Here is a 20,358-nt window from a genome sequence, read left to right on the forward strand (position 1 = left end):
ATATATATATATATATATATATATACACACACATATATACTGTATATATATATACATATATACAGTATATATATATGTATATATGTATATATATATATATACTGTATATAGAGGAACCCTTTATCCCTAATGGAGCCTCCCGTGACAGTCCCTCAGTTGCAAACACACACACTCTATGTAAATACATACAGATGTATGTATGTACATATAGTGTATATATATACATAAATGTAACTATGAATAGAAACATACATATGAAAAACCGTAAATAAATATATAAATATGTATATACATTTATGTGTATATATATAAATATATATATACATATATAATATGTATGTGTATTAGGATATTACATTCGTTTCTATGACACTTTAAGACAATAGAGCGTTTTACGTACAACAGGTTTTTCCTCTCGGTCCACTCCTACTGCACTTTAAGCTTCAGAGCAACCTTCTATGGCTCATACCTGCGTGACTGCCAACATAAAGCCTGTTTATACTGTGATCACAGGGCGATAAACGTGCTCAAAGATGACATTTTAGCAATGTGCTGTACGTACTTCTATGTGGACGCAGAACCATTTCTTTGACCTTATTATTCTAACATTACGTATAAAAATCAACAACTATCAGACCAGCTTCTGTTTTCACACTCACTGCCTCTTTCATTTCATCCGTGTTCAGAAACACTTTCCTTGATCCCTCATCTCTTTCCTTCACCCTAACCATGTATGAATCTCGCTGCTGGCATGTGATTGGCTGATTTGAGATGGTGACAAACAGTCTTCATCACAGCTGCTCAGTTTTGTTCCGATTTATTGACCGTCCCAACATTTGTTTTTGCACATGTTGATGAAGTCCACATAATAGATCTACCTAAATTAGCAGTTAAAAGGAATGTTTTTTTTTTCCCTCCATCCCTTTCATGTCGTGATTCAAAGTTCATGGTTTCATTGCCTGTCTTTTCTGTGGCTCTTCTTCATCTATAAACTCAGGTTCTGCCTCATTCGGATGTTTCTCTCTCTGCTTCTCTGAGGCGGAGCCCGCCCCTGACTCCTGCAGCTCCCGTGGTCCGGCATTTAGTCGGAATAAGGTGGGGACCCGACCCAGGATAGGATTGTTCAGCTGAAGACCAGAAATCCACTGGTTTAGCGCCACCTGGTCTCCTTGACCGGTCATGCACATGGCAAAGACAGGGCCCTCGTCCACTGAAGAACCACACATGAACTACATTACACCTCCGTGAGTGATTGGAATTCATTCAACAGCAGCGTTTGACTCCTTACCGTCTTCAACGTCAAAGGTCACGTACTCTCCAAAGTCACGTTCGAGATCCAGGTCTAACTGTAGAGGGTAGAAAAAACTCCGTTCTGGATCATAGGGTTCCTCCACCTGTTGTGGAGACGAACTCATTTCATTGGTTCGTTACAGAAAACAACCTTATCATGAAGTGACTTTTTAAGTTTAAAAATGTCCTGAACGGCCTTGATAAAGATACAAACTGTGTGATTTTTTTCCCCACTGTGACACAATAACAGTAAGTCCACTGATTTACAGTAAAGGTAAATGTATGTATTAGTAATATAAACTGCAAGCTTTTTGAATATATATATAATAACAGCTCACAAATACAGTATATGTGTATATAGATATTACATATGTATATGTGTGTATATATCTATATTTATCTTGTTATCCATCTATCTATGTATATATACATACATATATATACCTAGATATATATACATACATATATACATATATACATAAATAACTAAAAACTATTTTGTTCCCGCCCCCAGAAATATATCCTATTAATATCCCCCCATCTAAAGATAAAAACACAGATATAAACAAATATATTGACAATATAAAATATTAATAATCATTAAAAACAACATTTTATATTACTGTTATAATTGTTATATAATAGTTGTTATTTTATTTTATTAAACACTAAAAGTTCGTTCGAACTCCGCAGCTGCTTTGGCATCAGAGCTCGCGGCTTCCCCATGTCGCACGACTCGGTCGAGCACTCTAGCCTAGACTCTAGACAACTAGATATTTCCTTGTGATACGAGGAAATATCTAGTTGTCTTGCAGTAGTTGCAGACTCGTAACATGGAATACTCAGATTTCAGGAAGCTCGTATCTCAGGGGTCCACTGTATATAGTCAGATGCTAAATCAGATGCAGTACAAACCGATCACTGTGTGTTAGCTGTATCTGCCGCAGACTGTAACCCTATATCAAAATTGACTTTAGCTCCACCAATAGCCCTTAGAAAATCAATGATGTATAGCACATTGCGAACACGGTAATTAGGTTAAAAAAAAAAAAAAAGAAAGAGTGCACTCACTTTCTCTTCAAAAGGTATGGGGTCAGCTCTGAGGATATAGTAGTGCACACATTTCTTCTTCAGCCACAGAGGGAAGGGACCCTCCACAAACACCGGTCTGTTTGGGTTGTGCTTGGCCAGCAGCTCCATCTGGTCAGGACTCTGAATACCTAGTGATGGTACAGGAAAACCAGTGAGGGGAAACTCATGTGTTTAAACAAAGTGCCCGGTACCTTATATTTTAGAGAACAAGCTTAGATACAAGCTGTTATCTCTGTAGTTTCGACTTGTATAGCATAGTATAGTATTGTGAAGTAAATTTATAGTATTGTTTAACATAGTATAGTATAACAACTGACCAATGACGATGTATGGTGTTCATCCACTAGCAATAAAGTAAATGCCTAGTGTACAGAGAGAAGTAACTATATACTGTAGTGTATAGGTAGTGTACAGAGAGTAGAAGTAACTATATACTGTAGTGTATAGCACAAAATATAGTAAATATATAGTATACAATGTACTATATCATGATTATACCTACTATACTACACTATGTATACTGTACATAGTGCAGTATAGTATCTTAATATATATGTATATATATGTACTGTATATATATGTGTATGTGTATATATATGTGTATATGTGTATATATATGTATATATATATATATAGTACAATAGTATTGTACAGTACATTACAGTATACTAGGGATGTATGGTAAATATACAGTATAGGACAGGTGTGGGCAAACTTTTTGAACCTGCGGGCCCTAAAATTTGCCAGGGGGGGTCGGGTCAGGAGCAGATAGATGGAGTATGAACTAAGACAATTGAAGTCATGCATGAAGGCTAAAATGCTAAAATGCTAAAATGCTTTTAGCCTTTTCTACTCCATCAATTGGGGAAATGCAGGCACTGCAGGGAAAAGGCAGGCCAGATTAAAAAGCCAAACGGGCTGCATCCAGCCCCCGGGCCGTAGCTTGCCCATGCCTGGTATAGTATAATATGGTAGACATATAGTAAAGTATAATCTATAGCACAGTATGGTATGATATATTATACTATAACATATCAAAGAATAGTATCTGAGCAAATAAATGAACAAATAAATAGTAATAAAGTAAATGATTAGGGAACCAAGAAAGAAAAAAACAGTGTAAAAAGTATTTGTATTCTACCCTCTACCCAGTACTTTCTAGGAGATTCGAACAAACACAAACTGGTTCTTTCCGTACCTACAATGTGCGGAGATGTTATTTCCTCTCCATTCTCACCGACATCCGTACGTGGACGCTGAGGGCAGGGAAATCAAAACACTCAGTTCATGTTACAGTTGGCACAGACATAGGCTCTGATAAGGACAATGAATGAGAGCATTCCAAACACAAACACACACTGGCAACTTTTTGCTCTTCCTTAAGGCTCAAGCTGATCTTTTTATATCCTAAATTATGATGTGACCTCTGACCTCTGACCCTTCAATGAGCGGGTGGTCCCCCATCGACCTCTGACCTCGGGCCCTTCAATGAGCGGGTGGTCCCCCATCTTTTTTTTTTTTTTAGATTGAGATTCCTCTAGGTGCAACTTTAAACAGACGATATCAAAACCAGACCCTCGGCCCTACGTCTGTACCTGGTAAACTGTAATCTTTGCGCTCAGGTCATTGGCGATACGAGACAAGCTGAGGTGGGAGAGTTCTACCGGGTCTTCGGGCAGCTTCTGGGGAAGTGGAAATGGATTGATGTGTCTGAACCTGGGGTACCAGTACATGACGCGCTGATACTTTCTGACGGGGTGGCTCTTCTCTCCAAAGATCTGGATCAACAGGACTTTGGTTTCGATGTTGGGTACGACACCTGAAATACAACCATAGAAGGTGATGTTAAAAAAAAAAAAGAAATTCTGAAGATACGTTATAGTCTGATTATTTTGTTATTTAGTGAGTAGTAACCTGTTCTGAATATACAATTCTGTCCTCCTACAACTGCTAGCAGTGGTTAATAGATATTAAAAATGTACTGTATCACCTACAGTACAACAAGGATAGCGCAGCCCTGATACTGTCTGTATCTTCAGATTACTGTAAATTCTGGACTATAAGCCGCTACTTTTTCCACATGCTTTGAACCCTGCAGCTTAAACAATGATGTGGCTAATTTATGGATTTTTACAGGCTAACAAATTTCATACCGCTAGCGGTCAATGACTTTTCTGGTAGGCTACTGTGTGTTATACCAGTAACATATGTCTGTCTGTGATTGGCTGTGTGAGTATATGTACGTGGGGAGCGCAAGAGAGAGGACGGTAGCTGAAGTTGAGAGCAGTTTGAGCCCTGTCATGTTGAAGAGGGAGTTGGTGATACAGGAGCTGTTAAAACACTTTCGAAAAAAAGCACTTATTTAATTAAAAGTGAAAAAAAAAATTCTCTGTAAATAAATATCCCACGTTACAATGTGGACACCTGCGGCTTATAGAGAAGGCCTATATATGTACAATTACTTTTTTTTCCTTTTTAAATTTAGTGCGTCTTATATTCAGTTGCGCTCAATAGTCCGGAAGTTACGGTAATCAATGCAAGCAATCCAAACAACCCCAATAAATTAGACCATAAACATTCTCTCAGAATAACCCACCATACTGTTCCATTTGCTCCAGTATTTGCAGCCCACACTCCTGCTGCCGGGGATAATGATTGAACATTAGCTGTAAAACGTTCCTGGCCACAAACACCTCCTTGGGAAAAACATCAAGAAGTTTGTTGTAGATGGTGATGTCTCGCTCCACGCCAAACTCAGGCATCTTCTTTAACGCAGCATATATAAACTCCACATGTCCACGTCGTCTCACGTCCCTCTTCATGAAGCCGTCCAGCACTTTACTGAACGTGTCTTTGACTTTGGCGTCGTCGGACACCCGCTCGAACATGTCATCAATTGTAGCCAGTGACTTGTTCTTCTGCTGCTGTTCAGCAGGCATGCGACTCTTGGTGCGTACCGGGCTGCTGTGGAATCTCCGCAACACCTAAAGCCGACAAATAAATATGGAATTTACGGTGTTTTATTTAATCTAACATTATAAATGCTGTTTAATTGATCAGTTTTAAAAATATACAAGTGTATTAAACTATTACATTAAAAGCATATAATTAATTTTGATATAAAATATAATTAATGTGTGACAATCAGATTTAATTTTCACCCTAATGTGCACCTTCCAATAATATTTGCTGTTAGAGATAATCAATACTTCATTTTGCCTAGATGCTAAATGCTATAGTGAATGCAGTGTATGGAGAGTATAGGTACCTGGTTTTGGCTCTGGTATAATACAGTCGGCTGAGAACAGGAAGCAGATTGGAGCTGAGAAACACAGTGGGCTGCAGGCCAGGCAGACTGACCCAATGGTCTGAGAGACCACAGCTGTAACAAGCAACGGGAGCACTTCATGGCTGATCAATCACACTGAGCTTGAGAAAAAAAAAAAGAACAGAAAGTGAGTTATTAAAACAGAAATGAATTTATCAATTATTTAGGTTGTCATGAAAAACATGCAAAACTACATCTACATCTGAACACAGACTATTACTATCAGTGCATTGAAACCAATAACTCATCAATTTAAATACAATTCACATGATTCATTTAAAAAGTTAAAATATCACATTGTGCTAACATCCCAGTATACAGATGGCATCCGAAATGTTGAACAAGTTGTCGAAGTTATCCTTGTTTATTCCTGTTATTATACTTATTATTATTATTTATTCTGTCAATCTTTTAAAATCCTCATTATTCTAGTGTCTTCTTATTCTAGTTTTTGTTTTGTGGACCTCAGGCCTACGTTTACTCCACTTATATATTTAAAAAAAAATTACATTTAGGTTTAGGCTTGAGTATGCCACACGAAAACATTTACTGGTACTCTGATCTTAAGGGGTGGGAGGGTGGGCTACATTTTTTAAGATTTGTGGTATGCTTCCATTACTACAACATGCACGACAGTATTTTAAGTCCAGTAATTTAGGACAATACTTTTGTAATATAGGCACAGAAAAATAGTTCCAAAAGTTTGGTTTAGGTTTGTCACCTCACAACTAGATTTGTCTACTGTTGTCTGTAGATGCATGTCTTCATTTTAGTTTTAAATCGCAGATAAATAGGAATTACTAATTTATTAACCATTCGTTTACAGACTCGTTATCATAGCTACGCAGTTACATGCTCTGTCTGTCAAGTTAGCTAGTTAAAAGTATTGACATAAAATGCCAAAATTCACAAAAAGAAATTAATATATTAGTTAGGAATACAAATGAATTTGATACGACTACTTTATAGGACCATTTGCTTATTTCATTTATATTTTCTATTTTTATACAGCAAAAATATGCGGCTCCATTTATGTTTACCTTTTATTTAAACATGTGACAACAAAACTTATAAGTCAAGCTATAATGAAACATTTAATTGGCATCGGTGTTTATAAGGTTTATTTTACGTCATGTAAAAGGCCTATTAAGACTCGATACCTGTAATATAATTATATTTCTATATAAGGGGTAAAATTACTAATACTCAAACATGTGCCAATTTAAATAGACAGTGCCTACCATCAACAGCGACAAACTAAGAGAGAAAACAATCTCCTTCAGAGAACACTTGCGGGGGCCGCCATGTTGACCGCGGCTCTCGAATATCCTGGTTCTACAAGGATAAGTCTCCCCCCGGAACACAGAAATATAACCGACGATAAAACGTTCCGCTTTTCCCTCGCAATTATTGTTCTACTTTCTTTTAAACACCAGTACTTGTTAACACATTTGGGATAGAGCCGTTGTGATTTTACTCAAACAAATATATATTTGCTATCTAAAAGTAAACTAAATTCTTTGTATATATTCAATATTCCAGTTATTGTTCATTTAGCGGTTGTGTTTTTGTACAAGAGCCTATGAAATTATCTCCAAATGTCACTGTATTACAGTATATTAATTCAAATCAAATGGACTATGCTGGACCTAACCATTTCATATTCAATATGCAGTATACAAGTGAACCGACTTTCAGTTCCCAGAAGAAGAAAAAAGGCTACATAGTGACATGGAGATTTGTATGACGATAGCTGTACTTTTACTATTTTTTTATTTATTATTATTTATTACCATTCATTACTATTTATTTATCATTTATAATTTATGTATTTTTGTATTTTGTTATGTATTTTTGTATTTTGTATGTTTGTTGTAGCTTGATTGTTGATTGACTGACTCAAATTGTAAGTCGCTTGGGATAAAAGCGTCTGCTAAATGTATAGCTATGTAATAATTGTAATTTAATATGATTTTTCACACATTAAGAACGATACAACATAAGGTTATAAGACTTTAAGTTCTGACCAAGCTCTTTGACTGTGAATTCAGCGAATATGAAAAGCAAAACAACTTGTACTTAATTAAAAACAATAATTACAGTTGTCTAAATTGAATATGTTTGCAGTTCATAACCCTACCACTTGGTGGTAATAAAATCTATTGAAACAATTAATGCAATTTCTTATAAGGATATGTTAAATATATGTTAAAAAATAGTTTGTTGGTAGTTTATTTGTTCTTTGTGATACAGCAGATTGACCACAAGCAGTTTGTGTAGTTTTTAAAATAATTACTATGTTTGTCGTTCATATGTCAAACATTAAACAGTTATAAGATGTTGCCAGTCGTTTTTTATATAACCCTGAACATAATTTTGATTTTTGAGTTTGCGCAATAGGTTCTCATTTACTGTATTCCTAACACAGTCACTGCTGGGAACCATTTCGACATGTGACATTTGTCATGATTCCTCTTTAGTCTTTTTTTGGGACTGGTCAAGCTAGGATTAATGACTTCCGGAAATTGATTCATAATAAACGTCTGTCGCTGCCCAGTAGAATTTGGCTGCTGTAAATACAGTTATTATATTTGCATTTTTTCATCACATTGGATTGTTGCGTTCCAATAAATGATACATATAAAAACAATAATGGTACTTTTTTTATAAACAACAACTTAACTTCCGGCAGCTATGTAACTTACTGCTAACTTAACGAAACCACCAGATGCGTGATTTGTGACACTCCTCTCGCAGCATGGAAAACCTTCCTTGACCAGGATTTTGAGTCTGAGAAACTTCCTACAGTTAAACACGGGATTATGAACTCCTCCACCAACAGTTTGGGTGAGTTAAAAGATGCAAAAAGTTCAATATTTACATGAGTTCCACTTACAGCAAGTGGTTTCATCGTTCGTGTTTACCGCTTACACTGTGATGCTGGGAGAATTTTACCAGACTGCCTTAACGAGTTGACAACACATGCTGTTTCTGCTGTTTTAAACGTGTTTCAGACCACAGTATGTGCCATGCAGTATTTAGCCACACTGTAATATATTCGGCTACACTTGTTGGTGTGCTTGTCAAAGTTATGTCAGCGTTATGTCAGTAATAAATGAACACCAGTGACTCCGCTGTCTTTTCTGCTGTCGTATAGCAACATACAGTAGTTTCATTTGTAGTCAGTAATAGGTTAACAAAATATAAAGCGTACAAATGCTCAATGTACGGTGAAAATAGCTGTACAGGGCTCGTATCCTAAGTTCATGTGTGCTTTTAAACATATCATATTTTTTGTAAAGTGACACAGAATTCTGAAGCAGACGTTTTTGCTTCCATCTTTCGTTGTGGCGGTTCACTCTCGTTTCCAGCTGTCTTATTATTTGTTCAGGATGTCTGAGGCGTGACTTCAACGTTTTTTTTCTTCAGCATTTGTCTTCCTGTCTTGTTGTGACCACGTGAAACTGACCACGGACATTTGTCAAAATGTCACGTTTACAAATCGCGGTGCGCGGGCCCACGCATGATTGACCAAGAACTAGCTTTTAAAGCTAGAAGTGTTTTTTCCCCCCCTCTACTTTATTATTTTGTATTCCGTATATTCATCATCGAAATTAGAAACTAGACAAAAGGTAGTGAGGTAAGATAATTAATTGGTAATTGTTTTTTTTTCAAACATTCGAAATTATAGGTAACCACCATTTTAATGCAGACCACAATGTCATTAAGGCTTTTTATGTTTACTTAGCAGTTACACCCGAAATATTTTTTACTTAATGGAACTTGTCTTTCTGTGTGTCTTCCCAGTAGATGCTTTCCTTTCTTAATTTATTCCCAGCATTTCACAATGGTTGTCATTCCTTCTGTTGTCTTTCCTGCTTCCAGTTGAGTAACAACTGTGTCCGTTTGTAAATAATCTGTGCTTACAAAAAGCTTCTCTAAGTGCTTCACACAGTAACTGCAATACTGCCAGGGTGACAGAATATAGCCTAGCAAGTCTGGAATTGAACCCACACTCCTTCTGGTGTATGACAACAGCTCAAACAGCTACAGCCCTGTTTAGCACCTGGCACAGGCAGTGGTGTTTTATTTATTTATTTTTTAGCTTTTCTCTTCACTTATTTCTCCCTTTGCATTTTCTTAGTGTTTCTCAGTTTTCCTGAAAAAAAGTTATTTTTTGTTGGATATAAGTAAAGCAAAAATCTATTCTTAAATGTCGAACTTGATCATTTTAATAATTAAAAAAAAAAAAGAAAATAAATGTACAAAAACTTTTTTTCGCAGGCTGGAAGTAGCCTCTGTGGCTGGAGATTGTTGTCACTGTATTCAAGGAAGTTATTCTTTTTTTCTTTTTTTTTTTTTTACTGAGTTCCTTATGTTATTACTTCATACCACATTGCTGCTTACCACACTATATTAATGCATACATATCAGAGCTATTAAATGGTTCAAATCAGATTAATCACAGGATGGTATAATTACTGGAAAATGTAATTACGCATGAATCCAGAAAAATCAACATCTTTTTTAATGTCACATTTGTTTTGTTTGCGACTAATCTAAATTATGGAATTTTATGATGGATTCTTAAAAAAAAAATGTAATGATCTGTAGATCAGATCTGGCTTTACAGTATGGTTTAGCAAAGTTGTCGATTTGTACCATCATTAAGAACAAGGAAGCCATAAAAGAAGCTAAGGTTGCCAAAGGAGTGACTGTGATCACCAAGCAAAGATCTCAGACTTTAGAAGAAGTGGAAAAGTTACTACTGATTTGGATCAACCAAAAGCAGTTGGCCGGCGACAGTATTTCGGAGAAAATAAGTTGTTAGAACGCGAAGCGAACATCACGACTCCTCAGCTCCAGTAAAGATGAATGAAATTGTCTTTCCTATTTATAGATTTATTTTTTATTCAGTTGTGTTTTTCTAATTATTTTCATTGGTTTCACGTATGAACTGGTACACAAAATACTGTTGAAAAAGTTTGGTACACAAAACACTGTTGAAAAAGGTTCTAGGAATTTATGAATCCATTTTACATTGATTCCTATGGAGAAAATTGTTTCAGTTTTTGAAGTGTTCGGGTCACGAACGGCCTTCAGGAACAAATTAAGTTCGAAAACCGAGGTTCCACTGTCTGTGTAGGTTATCTTACGGAGGTTTCCCAGTATTTTGTTAGATTCCTCCACTCTTTTTTTTAGAGCGCACCCACCCAAGTGAACAAACACATTATTATCCGACTCCCTTTGTCAAGATACTCCTGCTGTAAACATAAGCAGCTTGCTATGAAATAATTCATAATAAAAAAAGTACAACTCTTCATATAGATCTGTTAAACCGGATTTGTTAAACTTAAAACTTGAAGGTTTTTATTTTAAGTTTCTGTGACGCAGTAGCTGAGACTTTAAACAACGCGGCTATTCATTAAAAGTGAATAAGATTTCCTGTAAATCTTAACTGGATTTGTGTGTTTTTTTTTTTAGGTACAGTGCTACAGTGTTGCCCTTCCTTTTTTTAAGCCGTTTTACATGAGAAATTCTATGGTGCACTACCCAACAAAAATATATCTAATAAAATGTAATAATGTTTTAATTTCATTTTTACTAACTATTGACCTACCCAGCGTGAAACCCGAGTCTGTTTTTTTGAACACAACGCTGATATAGTTGCAGGAATTTTTTTTATATTTTAATCTGCTGACACCTAATAGAAAAGTATTTAATTCTCCTGCATTGTCACAGTTGTATAGATGAAGAGATATTTGCGGTATATATATTAATTATATTTTTCTGACCATTTAAGTGAAATTAGGAAGTTTTCCATGTCACGCCTAATGATCTCTCACGGTACGCTAGTGGACCAGATGCAGTGGTTGCGGATCATTGCAACAGTAGACAACCTTTATCTCTTTAGGACGTCTGTGTTTATCCAAGTATCTGTCATTTTGTAGTAGCTCAAAATAATTGTGCCTTTGAGTAAAATACATTTCGTAAGAGCAAATTCAACAAAAATACATTTGGACGATAGAACCGGCTTAAAATCCAATGTAGTCTGTATGTATCTGAGGTATGCTGCTGTTTTATGGGCAGGAGCAACCTGATGCAGACCACTAAGCTTACTGTTTTTAGGTGACATGCTAAGTTTGTGGTCGAGCTGTGATATGCAAACTATTTTCCGTTATCTATATTTATAAAACGCTGCAGTACTGTTGATGTCCTTAACATGGCAGAGGAGACTGACTGTAAACGAAATGCTTAAATTAAATAAATATTTTGCAAACCATTAGGCCAAACCATTCTAGTATGTTATTCAATCTGTCTTTTGGGCTAATCCTATATAGTTAAAAACAACGGGGTGCTCTGAAAACACCCCCATTAGCACTCCTCCATTAACATCCAAAGAAAAAAACTATATATATATATATATGTATATATATATATATATATATGTATATATGTATATATATACATATATGTATATATATATATGTATATACATATATGTATATATATGTGTATGTGTATATATATATATATATATATATACACATACACATATATATATATATATGTACATATATGTGTATATTATATATATATATATGTACATATATGTGTATATTATATATACATATATGTACATATATGTACATATATGTGTATATTATATATATATAGTTTTTTATTTGGGTCTAAAAAAAACACCAGAAGTCAACCAATCAGAATATTGGTTGGCCCAGTACGGATCGATCAAAAAAAATCGGCTGGGAGATTGCAGCCTTACTGTGTAGAAGAAAAAACACATAGTTTGCACCTAGAATTTCTTTGGGACTCAGTGCAGGCTGTGCAGAGATCATCAGGAAGTTGCATCATGGCAGCTATTTCAGTGTTTTCCCAGAATGTTGAAATACTTTACTGCAGAGGAGAAGCTGCTTCTCTTGTTTGGAAGTACACGGCCTCTTATTCTGTCTGGGTATGCTAGACGCCTGAATACTCAAGAGCAAAAGAATCCATCTTTCTTAGTGTAAGCCAAAATGACCTATCTGTATCAGATATTGTTCTTGTGTAGACCAGTTTCAACATCCTGATTCTTGATTAGCTTCTTCTTAATCTGAATCAGATTATTTTCTAGTTTAATCTGAATCTATGGAAAAGCATCAGTTCTGTATTTTAATACACGATAAATATGTGCAAAAGTATAACTAAAAAAATGTATCTTCATAAAATTTTAGTCATTGCTGTTAATCTTGATGAAGGCCCGAGAAACATGACGAACGTTGCAACTTTGCAACTTGTTGAAGCCCTTGTCTTCAATGATATTTATCTTGAACTGTCTTCAGTCCTTGGCGATTCATTTGACTTCTCTGCAGACTTACTTACCGGCCTGTGGTGATCTGATGCAATCCAAGCATACAGCATGAAGGTAAAGCATTCCATGCGGGGCGATGTGATGATTAATAAGCCTGAGCTTTGTATTTTTGGCAATATGCGCAATTAACGTGCGAGCCAACTGTGTGGACGGGTGGTGTGATTATATTATCAGGTATATAGTTCGCGTCCTTCGGTCCATTTTACAAAAACAAGCTCTTAGAAGTATCCACTATGCGTGTTTGTTTATAAGGATATGTAATGTTTATTTGTGTCTGGGTGCGTTCATATTTACAAATGAGCGAAAAGGGAAGGACTTCAGTGCAACAGACCTGAGCTTTTTTTCTCAATGCGGCTACGGTAAAAACACCATGTCACGACGAGATCACGGGTAGGTCAAAGGAAACATTTATGCTGCAGTGGGTGGGTTGGAGGAAATAAGCAGAGAAAGATTTCTTATAAAACATCCTGTGTACATTTCACGTTCATGCACGAGTGAGTGATTGGGATTCATGTTTCTCCCAAAATATGTCTTAGATGATTGGATTGTAAAAGCAAAATGCATATTTTTGTCCAACTTGGCAACAACATGAACAATAACAATAACAACATGAAAAGCCTGTTTATGTGATATCCCAGCCGGTGGATAAACAAAACAAAACAAAACAAAACAAAAAAATCCTTTTTTTTTTTTTGCTTTTGCCATAGCAACTTGTACACAATGTAGTTCACAATCAATATTAGCAGTTTCAGAAATATGGGTTATCTGAAAAACAAGGACATACAATACATCGTAACGAAGACACGAGGGCAGAATGTAGTCTGCTAACCTTTGTATGTGCATGGTTTTCCTTGAAAACCGCAAATGCAAGAAGGGAAAGTGGATTAAGGCATAGCCAAAGAGAGAGAGAGTGACATGCCAGAGCATGTGAGCAAGGATGTTGGATAGGAAAAAGGAGTCAACTACACGTACTGGTGCTTTGCTCAAATTGTGCATTATTAAGCCAGCCTTTCAAGCTGGTGACGTCTCGTTGATTGAAGTAGAAAAGAACCTGTTATTTAAGACACATGACCCAAGTGTTTTATTTATTTATTTATTTATTTTTTGCCCTGTCACATTATAAAAGGTCACGGAGTGCCAAGGTTCCAATGTCACACGTCACCAGTGTTCTTACAAATACAAGTGAATGGTTTATATGGCAACCAAATTCCAGATTCTATTTCCGTGGGATAATTTGGGACCGGTTTTGTTCAGTTTAAGACCAGAGCTCTGCAGTTTGTGGCTCGCTGAGATGCATGATGTTCTTCAGCCCTCTTGCATAGTGTTAAATTTCAGTGGTTTTCACTGTCATCGCTGACCTAAGGTCACTGTCGCCCACTCCTTTTGGCGCTGAAAGCCATTGGTGACAAGAAGTCTGGCCTTCAATGGGGAAACTAAGAACAAACACCTCCAAAAACCTCATGCGTAGTCTTTTCATAGCTGTCCTCCTCATTGGCCTGTTCAAATTACAGACCACAGTCAGGCACTCAGACTTGTGACCACTTCTCTTTTATTCTGTGTAAACCATTGTTTATTCTGTAGTTTGACAAATTTTCAAAGCAGTATCTCTTCTCCGCGACGAAGTATTGTGGGATTGCAACTTTTCAGATGCTGATTTGTTTTGGAGACATTTTGCCTCTGCTGGAAATATATATGTATACTGTATGTTTGGCCCGCACAATATGATATGACTTGCAATAAATTCGAAAATTTTCAGGTTTTTATACCGTTTCTGCGTCTTTTAGATCCTTCGTTTCTTTAATAGACGCTGCCTTTTAGGTGAAAAGCGTTTGTCTTTTATCATTTTCTTATTGCGTCCAGACTCGATCAGAGGACTTTTCATATGGAGTAGCGCTCACAAAACCGTGTCACGTTACGTCTTCTTGGCTTTTCCGCTCTTGACTGACTGGCCTTAAATTGCTAACCATCTGTTAACACAAGGGAGTGACCAACCAAGTATTAAGGCCTGCATCTCTCCAAACAGAGAGGTGGCTCTGAACCCCAAATAATGGAACGTATATATATTCGAGAGGTCAAGTATAATGCCACACAAGGGAAGGTAAACTGAAACTCACTCACCTTGAATTCTTTTAAACATGTCGAGGTGTCTCTCTTTCAGGTGTTTCAGGTCCTTTGGTTTGAAAACTTAGGAGGTAGCGTTTGCATGTTTTTCAAAATAGCAGCCGTTCATGTCAGTTCCGCCAGGAATTAACATGACTCGCTGAGGGAAAAGTGAATTACTCTCTGTACTGACGGTACTGGGGTGGAAAAAAAAGGGCATTGATATGTTCATTTGCGTGTTGGCATCAACTTAATACCAAATTATTGGTTTTGTGACAACCCTTACATGAGTCTGTAAATGGTCTTCTTGCTTGAATCCAAAGTACTGACGAATCACAAAGGTGCTATTTCTTTTTTCCACAAGCGTTTTCTCTGCATTTTTCAATGCTTTGCCTCCAGTCTCCACCACCAGTAGGTGGTCTAACTGCAGGTTGACCTCTGTCATCAACAGAAATGTGTCTGTTGAAATGTCATAAGACTTAAGACATAAATGTAACCATATTATTATACACGAAGTGCATTTGAAGTTTTCATTCATAACAAACCTCAAAATTAGGTATTTTCACTTTGGAATCAATTAATTTTATTGTTTCTGTTCATGACAAAGCCTCAGGATTCAAATGCCAGGAGGACTTGGAGGCTGTGTGTGTATTTTGTATTTGTATTTTGTATCTCTTTTTTTGTAGAAAAATGCAGTGGCTGATGTTGAATCCTACTGTCTGAGGATATCTACTTGCAGACAGTGATTTTATGTAGATAAATCTTGGGCATGTTTACTTCAAACTCATTCAATCTGATCAAACTGATAAAAAAAACCCCAAACAAACAAACAAAAAAACAAAAACAAATGAGAGAAAGAAAGTGAGAGTCGCTATGCTGCGGAGACGAACTGTAACAATCTTTAAAATTAAGTGAAACAATGACATGAAAAACGCATTCTAAATGGAAACTGAAAATGTTTCTAAATCTAAAATAGTGCATAAGATGGTGGTCAACAATAGAGCAATATTGTGAAAAATGTGTGTAATAAAATATTTATAGAGTTTTGTCTTAGAGAGCGATGTTTTGAAAATGCTGAATAAGTTTGTAATGAGTTTGAATGAACGGTAGAACTCACCGAGAAGTTAATATGGGAACTTTTTTTTTATGTGAAGTTTTGGCCAATCACTTGACGTCCTGCAAACTTTTAAATCGACATGTCTCATAATGGGTGCATTCAACAACATCATCCAGCTCCACCCATGATGCCCTGTGTGTCACATTCTGGGCATAGCGCGGGGCCCAGTATTCTTTGAAATTTGACAATGCTGCACAGTGTCACTGCTCATCTTCTAACTATGAAACAATATCAATGAACATCAAGTCATTCTCATTTCACTAATGTAAGGGAGAAAAAAGAAAATTGACACTGAAAACTGTGAAAACATCATACACCTAGGAGTCAAAATGAAGGGCAAGAAGTTTCCAAAAAAAAAAGCAACACAAACGAGCGTAAAACACGCAACATATTTGTCTGCTCTGGTTGCCAAATACTTTCTGCGCGGAATTCGTTTTAACGCAGTTTGAATGGTGGAACAAGACTTTCTTAATAAGTTAAACTTAATTAAAGCAAACTTTTTGACTTGCGGGCCTCAATCGTCCTAAAACTGAATGGGGGGGGGGGGGGGGGGGGGGGGGGGAAGAAAGGGGGGGGGTTGGGGGAAAAAAAAACGATAATATAAATAAATTGTATCATTTGGAAACATTTGGCGGGCCGGATTAAAAAGCTGAACGGGCCGCATCCGGCCCCCGGGCCTTAGTTTGCCCATGCCTGTCATAAACGACAAGACACGCTGTATGTGTATTTTTCTTTTTGCTTGTTGGATTAAATTAATTGCACTCTTTTTGGCCCTGTTTAGCCCCTATTTGTGGTCCTGCGATGGACTGTCGAGGATCTAACCTCGTCCTGAGGCGACGATTGCCAGGATTGGCTCCAATACACCCGCAACCCTAAAAAGTATAAAGCGGTTCAAGTAGAACGATGGAATCACATGTCAGTCTCCCCATTCAACAAGTGTTCTGGTCTGTGTCAGGCTTCTCACTACCGGATACCGTGATGCTAAGAATGCTAAGTTGGGTAGAGAGACAGTCATACCTCAGGCATCAGACACCAACGCTGGGCTGTGCAGGATGTGGAGCAGCAGCAGCAGAGGTGTCGAAATATAAGAGATTTAAAAGCACCGTGCGTTGGGAAAAAAAAACTGCCTCTGTAGGTGGTTCGGGTCATTATGTAGCTCACTGCGGTGAGAGAATGAGTGGGTGGAAACGGAGTGTACGGCGTGTAATTTTCATCTAACTGCTACAGGAGATGATTCATTTACAGTCGTAATTTTAGTAGTGATCGCAAACAAACATAGAAACTGCCATACGTTTAAGCCTCTTTCACTATGACGCTTCAATAAGGTGGTGTGGAGAAACTTGATCTGAAAAAAAAAAGAAAGAAAAAGACTCGCAATGTAAAACGGGAAGCGATTCTAGTTTAATTATACGTTAGAACTTAACTCCTGGCTGTAATCAAGAAGAATCAAAAGGGAAGTTTTTGTAAACCAAAACATCAACCAGTTGGACGAGAAAGACTGAACAGATGGTGCACTCAGAATCAACAAAAGGTTCAGATCAGTGTGTGTGTGTGTGTGTGTGTGTGTGTGTGTATGCATGAGTGCAGCTGTCAGCCAGCCAACCTCCCACAAGACCTTGAATAACCCTGCGCGGTTTTTTTTTTTCGTAAAGTGAGAGTTCTCTGTTTCATCCTCAGCATCTACAACATTTCCTTTTGCTTTTTTGTGGAGGGGAGGGAGGGATTGTGAAATTCATATGCATTTTTTTTTGTGAGCACCATTTACATATGATCTTTAAAAGACCATAATTTACAACTTGAACCCCGACAGTCCCGTTTAAACCGTCAGTAAGCTTTTCTTGGAGCTCTATTATTTGAAAACGTTAAAATCATATCCAAGTTTGAGGTTGCAAAGAATGGTTCTTTTTTTGACTCGGGTAGAAATTCAAAGAAGGTTATGTTAGTTCGTTAGACTGTCTCTTGATCAGAGGTTGTAAGCTGTCTTCAGAGCAGTGACGTGCGGCGAGGTTCATGGCTGGTGAGGCACTGACTTCTCTGGAGTCGGATTTACGATTGTAAGAACCGAAAAGAGCATCTTATTTCACTATTCATTCAACAGCATGCACCTGGTAATGGTTTATATCCCGTCAGCATTCCTCTTTCATTGACACTGACACCAACACAAACATATACACAGAAACAGATTTGTCCTACAAAGAACGTTTCTTTTATAGAAATGGACAGCGCGCCCCTTCTTGCGTCTAAGCAATTCATATTTACTGTAAACAAATTAAAAGTATAGAGATGAGTGCAGCACAAATTTAATTTATTTAAGTTATTTTTTAAACTTTCAATTCTGGTGCTTTAATCAAAGATTGTCCAAACTTTCAATTCTGGTGCTTTAGTCAAAGATTGTCTATCAAAATGATAAGAAAAAAAATATTTTAGGCCAAAAATTTTCTGATGAAATACTTGAATTCTCTCTACTTACTCCCATCTTATTTTTTAAAATGATGAAGAAAAAAACATTTTAGGCCAAAAATTTTCTTATGAAATACTTGAATTCTGTCTACTTACTCCCATCTTATTTTAAAAAAACAAAAAAACTTAAAGCCATTTTTGGCCTTACCTTTACTTATAGATGAAGTCCATGGTTGTATCTCTCGGTTTTCCCTCACCTTAGCATTATTGATGCTAATGTATAGTCTCCGTTTCCAAATTGATCCTTGAATTTCCAAACATTTTTAAAGAAATCTGACTTTGAAAGTGCTTGGCTGATCTTCAATGTCTGCTGAGGCTTCTTTGCAAATTCTTCAGGTCACAGTATCCCGAGTTAGTCCAGACGTTATCACACGATGAGAATAATAGACAAGGAGAGCAGTAATGGCGGTTTCTTACAGGACAGCCACACAGCCAGTCTTTTCGTTTGTACCACTCCATTTAAAAGGAACGACTCTTCTGTCCCCGTAGTTTGAAGCTAACCTTTTTAGCTCCCGCGTTGGTCTTCCATCACTTATCATCTTCTGATTGGACCGGAAGTCAAGTTTTAAAATACAATCCATAGCGAGTCAGATCAGGCAGAGCATAAAGACACGCTGTTCTTGACCTACTGGCTCTAGCTTGGCGCCGACTTTCAATTGCCGATTGAAGCCAGCTGGAGACCACCTGTCACTTCATGTGCGACCCCTTGAGGTGAGGCAGAGTACTGCCTGCCTCCCCTGCTGACTTTTCTCTGCACTCAGGGACAATTATCTCGCAGATACGTTGAAGACATTACACAGACTGTAGAGAGTCTTGCTATATAACAAATATTTCTAAAGTTCATATTGGCGATATGCTGAGGAACAGAAACGGGCACCTGTCATGCGACCCAGTTTGTTAGATTGCGCAGTCAGATTAGGCTCAGAGCTTCACACTGCCTGACCTGGGATTTCTGCCCTGTATTTGATCGCGAAATACTCAAATTCGGCAATTTTTTTACTTGATAAAATGACAAAATGTGTAGAGTCATCTGAAACACAGACCAGTGGAAAATATTAATATTTATGTTATGTACTTTTTTCTTTTTTATCATGATGGCAGGTGCCTCCCCTGACCGCATGTGGCTGCTTCAGAGGAAACCCAAAACACACTATACGTTTTATATCTTAATAACAATCCATTAACACTGCTGTGTGGTGACAATGTTTTTATTAACTTTTACACCAAGAAGAAAAAAAACATTCAAAGATCATTAGATTTAATTAACATGATTTACAGGTCGGTTGACAGAACGCACAATTGCTGACATAGCTATTTTAGAATTCAAATAATGTCCGATTGTTGTTGCCTATGTGTTTTATGTGCACAGATTGGGCAGTAATTGCCAAGTACGTAAGTGTTGAACTGAAGCAATTTCTTGAGCAAGCCAGACGCCAGTTTCTATTGCCTCAAAATTTCTTTAGCACTCTAGGCGAGACCGCCTGACAGTATTTGTCCATTTTATTTAACTCGGTGTTTACAGATGTTTCACACAAGTCTTTTGTGCGCCGTGCATTGTAGGCATTAACGCATCATTTCCTGTGAGCACTGCTGCGTGCCGCA

General features: G+C 37.1%; 2 protein-coding genes across 2 annotated transcripts in view; one reads left to right on the plus strand and one right to left on the minus strand.

The window, feature by feature from the left end:
* Positions 1-804: 804 nt before the first annotated feature.
* ecsit (ECSIT signaling integrator) lies at positions 805-7,060 on the minus strand. Its single transcript, XM_008328105.3, has 8 exons — positions 6,952-7,060; positions 5,651-5,811; positions 4,979-5,366; positions 3,978-4,201; positions 3,581-3,638; positions 2,362-2,510; positions 1,289-1,394; positions 805-1,210 (listed from the first exon to the last, which is right to left on the minus strand). The coding sequence occupies exons 2-8, from the start codon at positions 5,789-5,791 to the stop codon at positions 945-947; spliced, it is 1,332 nt and encodes a 443-aa protein (XP_008326327.1). The 5' UTR covers positions 5,792-5,811; positions 6,952-7,060; the 3' UTR covers positions 805-944.
* Positions 7,061-8,220: 1,160 nt separating this feature from the next.
* The window catches only part of eml3 (EMAP like 3), a 52,249-nt gene continuing 40,111 nt past the window's right edge, over positions 8,221-20,358 (plus strand). The window contains exon 1 of the mRNA XM_008328117.3: positions 8,221-8,557. Within this exon, the coding sequence (XP_008326339.1) occupies positions 8,533-8,557 (25 nt within the window). The 5' untranslated portion in view covers positions 8,221-8,532. The remainder of the gene's footprint in view (positions 8,558-20,358) is intronic.

The sequence above is a fragment of the Cynoglossus semilaevis genome, chromosome 1 (genome assembly GCF_000523025.1).
Source record: "Cynoglossus semilaevis isolate Cse_v1.0 chromosome 1, Cse_v1.0, whole genome shotgun sequence".
NCBI classification, from domain to species: Eukaryota; Metazoa; Chordata; class Actinopteri; order Pleuronectiformes; family Cynoglossidae; genus Cynoglossus; species Cynoglossus semilaevis.